This window comes from Carlito syrichta, unplaced genomic scaffold (assembly GCF_000164805.1).
Source record: "Carlito syrichta isolate Samal-C Ts95f unplaced genomic scaffold, Tarsius_syrichta-2.0.1 Scaffold301858, whole genome shotgun sequence".
NCBI classification, from domain to species: domain Eukaryota; kingdom Metazoa; phylum Chordata; class Mammalia; order Primates; family Tarsiidae; genus Carlito; species Carlito syrichta.
Window position 1 is genome coordinate 5442 of NW_007245954.1, and position 5359 is coordinate 10800.

Sequence of the window (5359 nt, forward strand, 5' to 3'; positions counted from 1 at the left end):
TATTTTTATTTTTTTAAGTTGGAGTCTCACTCAGTCGCCCAGACTGGAGTGCAGTGGCCATTCCCGGCCACCACAGCCTCGACCTGCTGGGCTCCGGCGATCCTTCCACCTCGCCTTCCAAGTAGCTGGAACTACAGGAGCACGTTCCACGCCCAGCTAATTTTTAGATTTATTGGAAAGATGAGGTCTCGCCAAGTTGCCCAGGCGGGTCCCGAACCTGTGGGCTCAGGCAATCCACTCACCTCAGCCTCCCAAAGCGCTGGGATTACAGACTGAGCAATCGAGTCCGGCTTATTTTTTATTTTTTTATTTTTATTTTTTTTGAGTTGGAGTCTCACTCTGTCGCCCAGACTGGAGTGCAGTGGCCGCTCCCTGCCACCGCATCCTCGACTACTGGGCTCTGGCGATCCTTCTGCCTCAGGCTTCCAAGTAGCTGGAACTACAGGCGCGCGCTACCACGCCCAGCTAATTTTTGATTTATTGTAGAGATGAGGTCTCGCCAAGTTGCCCAGGCGGGTCTTGAACCTGCGTTCAAGACCCGAGATCAGGCAATCCACTCACCTCGGCCTCCCAAAGCCCGGGATTACAGGCTGAGCCACTGAGCCCAGCAGGATGTTTTCACTTTAATGTGTTTTTTTTCGAGTCAGAGTCTTTCTGTATCTCAGGCTGGAGTGCAGTGGCATGCTCATGGTCACCGGCCACCGCAGCCTCAACCTACCGGGCTCAGGCTATCCTTCCACCTCAGCCTTCCAAGTAGCTGAAACCACAGGCGTGTGTCACCACACGTGGCTAATTTTTTTTATTTATTGTAGAGAGGAGGTCGCCAAGTTGCCCAGACTGGTCTTGAACTTGTGGGCTCAGGCACTCCTCTCACCTCTACCTTCCAAAGTACTGTGATGACAGGCTCACCTGGCCAAATAGAGAAAATTACAGTAATCCTGGATTCTTAACTCTCACCATCCTTCTTTGCTCATGCTGGTTTGTGCTGCCTAAGATTCTCTTTTCTGGGGTTTTTCTTTTTTTTTTTTTCTTTTTTTTTGGTCTGGCTAACTAATACATTGTTTTAATAAAAATGTGTGTAGAATTTGTCCAGTAACATTCTAACCAGTACTCAATTCCTTTACTATTTTGGTTTTTTAAGTTAGTTAATTTTTAACCACTCAACTAATACACAAAACTTTGTTGTGAAAACTTCAAATACAGTAGTATGAAAATTGATGGGGTGAAAAAGGTAAAGGTTCTGCACATCTTCCAATCCTGGTCTCTCTCAGTGATGTATATTTATATGTGTATGTTTTTAATTTCTTTTTTTTTTTTTTAACTTAAATGGTATGTCTGTCCTATAGCTTGCTCCTTTCACTTAACAAGTCTTGGAGATCTTTCCATGCAGCACGTTTGAATAGTCTTTTTTTTTTTTTTTTTTTTTGAGTTGGATTCTCACTCCATCGAGCAGGCTGGAGTGCAGTGGCACTCTCACTGCCACCCCAGCATCGACCTGCTGGACTCTGGTGATTCTTCTGCCTTGGTCTTCCAAGTAGCCGAACTACAGGTGCACACTACCATGCTCGGCTAATTTTTTTCTTTTTTTTAATTATAGAGACGAGGTCTCATCAAGTTGCCCAGGCTGGTCTCGAACCTGTGGGCTCAGGCAAATCACTTGCCTCAGCCTCCTAAAGTGCTGGGATTGTAGGTTGAGCCACCGAACCTGGCCAGCACTTGCATTATCTTACTTAATTTTTGCCAAAAAACAAGGGAGATGCTTTCTATTATTTTATTGTTATTTTTGAGATAGGGTCTTGCTCTGTCACCTACAACTGGAATGCAGTGGTGTGATAGCTCACTGTCACACCTCCTGGGCTACAGTGATCCTCCTGCCTCAGCCTCCCTAGTAGCTGAGAATACAGGTTTCACACCTGGTAAATTTTTAGATTTTTTTGAAAAATGAGGTCTCACTATGTTGCCCAGGATAGTCTTGAACTCCTGACCGCAAGCTATCATCCTGCCTCAGCCTCCCAAAGCACTGGGATTACAGGCATGAACCACCACACTAACCCTAGAGATGTTGTTTGTTGTTATCTTCATTTTACTGATGAAGGAAATTGGGGCTCAAAGAAGTCACAATTTTGCCATGATTACAAAACTAGGAAGGAAGGAACAGTGGATCCTCAGACTATAAATCCTATGCTCCCCCCCCCACTTTAGACCATTCTAATATTTTGTTTAGTCAGAGAACACTGACTAAATAAAAACAGGATGGGCACAGTGACTCACGCCTGCAATGCCACTCTGGGAGGCCAAGGCCAGGATGAGAGGATCGCTTGAGCCCAGGCATTTGAGAGCAGCCTAGGCAACACAGCAAAACGTCTTTATGCTACCCCCTTCCCCCCCCCCCAAAAAAAAGCCAGGCATGGTGGCATGGACCTGTAGTCTTTGCTACTTGGGAGGCTGAGGCAGAAGGATCGCCTGAGCCTAGGAGGCTGAGGCTGCGGTGAGCCATGAATGTGCCACTGCACTCTAGTCTGGGTGACATAGACTCCAACTCAGAAAAAAATAGTATGAAAGGATGAAGTATTACTTCAGTGTTTTAGGTAGATAGAAAAACCTTGATTTGAGATTTTATATTTGGAATAATCATTAAAGCAGGGGGGTTGATCAGTGAATTTATGTTTGCAGTTCTTTTTCAGTCTCCAGCTGTTTAAAATGTATCCATGCCTCCTTTCTCTCCTTTACTTAGGGCCCAGATATTACACTGTCAAAACTATACAAATTAATTGAAGACTCTTGTCCTCAGCTGGCGAATTCAGTACAGATCAGGTAAACTTCATTTTCTTCTGTCTATATGAACAGGTGTCAAGGTAGTTGAAAATTACAAGAGGATATGTGGTAATTACTTCTTTAAAAACAGTATCTTTATTATTCTAGGTTGTTTTCCCAAGTGCCATTACTTAATTTTTAAAAAAACGGATAACATTAAGCATGCTGTTTTATAGCTTTTAAAAAATTCTGTAGAGCCGGGCTTGGTGGCTCAGCCTGTAATCCCGCGCCTTGGGAGGCTGAGGTGAGTGGATTGCCTGAGCCTGCGGGTTCGAGACCCACTTGGGCAACTTGGTGAGACCTCATCTCTACAATAAATAAAAAAAATTAGCCAGGTGTAGTGGCGTGCACCTGTAGTTCCAGCTACTTGGAAGGCTGAGGCCGAAGGATCACCGGAGCTCATCAGGTCGAGGCTGCGGTGGCCGGGAGTGGCCACTGCATTCCAGTATGGACGACAGAGTGAGACTCCAACTCAAAAAAAGAAAAAAAAATCTGTGGAAATTTATTGTGAAAATTTATTGTAGAGACGAGGTCTTATCAAGTTGCCCAGGCCTCAAACCTGTGGGCTCAGGCAGTCTTCTCACCTCTGCCTCGTAAGGTGTTGGGATTATAGATGTGAGCCACTGCACTTTGCCCTACTTCATTTTAATTGTTGCTGAGAATTCCATTTTTACTAGCTGCTGTGATAATTTGACAGATTTTATGATCAGGAAAACAGCAATGAAAAGAAGTTTTTTCAGAAATATGAGAGTAACATTTTAGATTATAAAGTATGTTTTGTGAGCCACCATTTTATACAAATCCTTGAATTTCCTTTAAAATAGGTTTATTTTAGATAGTTGAGGACTACAAAATGTGAGATGTTCCAAAGACCTTCCTGAATTATGCACTTCAATTTTCTCATTCAGAATCAAACTGATGGCTGAAGGCGAGTTGAAGGATATGGAGCAGTTTTTTGATGACCTTTCAGATTCCTTTTCGGGAACTGAACCAGAGGTTCACAAAACAAGTGTAGTAGGTATGAAAGTCTTGTAAGAGCAGAGTGGGTCTCACTGAAGTGAGCAGCTTCCCTAGTCACATCTGTCGTTACTGCGCTGTATCTGTGAACTGCCACTGTGGGGTGGATGGCCGTGTGGTAGTTTGTATATATTGCCTTACCATTTTGATCTGTAGTTAAATAATGAACTTGTGGAAAAGCACCTTCTGTTTTGTCTACAATAGTAAGAGTCAGAGCCTGGTCCTGGGGCTTTAGGGTTTCCCAGCTCTTTCTCACAGTCCCGGATCACTTGCCTGCACTGTGCAACTGTAAGTGAGGGTCACCAGCCAGACTTATGACGAGAGGTGAGTAGAAACGTATTGGTGCTCTAGTATGCAAGACCAAGGCCTATGTGATGTTTCTTTGACGCTTTTCTGTTAGTTTTGTATCCATGCTCCGCCTGTGCTTCTGTCAGTCTTTTGTGCATGGTCATTTTTATGTTATTCAACATCAGTTACTTCTTGACCTCTTCCTATGTGCCAGGCTCTGACGTCCAAGGTAGATGTGGACTTACCTCCTATGGAGATGACCTTCTGGTGGGGGGATCCAGATGGTAAAAAGAAACAAATAAGAAAGATAATTTCAGTTAGTTGTAACAGCCATGAAGAAAGTAAAATGGAGGCCTTAAGGGATAGAGATGGAGGAGGAGGGGCGGGAAGACTAAGCCCTGAATAAGAAAAAGAAAACCAGCCTTGTAAAGGACAGGAAAAGAAGCTCCAGAGGGAACAGCCACTGCAAGTGCCTCTTTCTGATTCTTTTGTAGAAAGAATTGTGACAAACCATTATTGGCATTATGTAACCTGGATTTCAGTTAATGCTTTTACCTTGTCTGTGGTCTTATTTTGTAGGCTTATTTCTGCGGCACATGATCTTGGCCTACAGTAAGCTTTCTTTCAGCCAAGTGTTTAAGCTGTACACTGCCCTTCAGCAGTACTTTCAAAACGGTGAGAGAAAGACAGTGGAGGATGCTGATATGGAATTGACCAGTAGAGAAGAAAGTGAAAGAAAAATGGAAAAAGAAGAACTTGATGTATCTGTAAGGTAACTTGGGTTTTCTGGTAGGGATTCTTTCCCTGCAAGATAGTGTAAGTTCAAGTGCAGGAAACTCTCATGCATTCACTGTTTGTGTACTCCAGATCCAGGACATTGGCTGCTAAGGGCTGCATCAGTGGGCTCCGTGCCCTCTGACTTGTGACTGGTCAATGGGAGGCACTGGTGGGAAATCCCAGGGGCCGAGGAGCGTGAGGTCAGGTTGTGGGTACATTGGCTCCCTTCCTTTGGGGTCATGGGGACTTGCCTGTAGCTCACAGCTTCTGTCAGGTGGCCCCCTCTGCACTCTTTCAGGGGTTTAGGAACTGAGCAAATCTTCCCAGGGCTGAGGTGCAAAGGTGCCCACTTTTACCAACCCTGGGGATTGTATTGTCCTTTATATCTTTTCTGTCCCCTACCCCTTCTTTTGTAAGTGACCCTCTGTTCATCTCTTCTCAAATTACTCAATTTCTTTTTTTT

At 44.3% G+C, this 5359-nt stretch overlaps 1 protein-coding gene across 1 annotated transcript in view; it reads left to right on the forward strand.

Annotated features, from left to right (window-relative positions):
• Nucleotides 1–5359, forward strand: part of ANAPC5 (anaphase promoting complex subunit 5) — a gene marked incomplete at its 3' end in the record, with an annotated part of 32694 nt that overhangs the window by 2172 nt on the left and 25163 nt on the right. The window contains exons 2-4 of the mRNA XM_008055465.1: nucleotides 2733–2814; nucleotides 3723–3832; nucleotides 4699–4891. Of these exons, the coding sequence (XP_008053656.1) occupies nucleotides 2733–2814; nucleotides 3723–3832; nucleotides 4699–4891 (385 nt within the window). The remainder of the gene's footprint in view (nucleotides 1–2732; nucleotides 2815–3722; nucleotides 3833–4698; nucleotides 4892–5359) is intronic.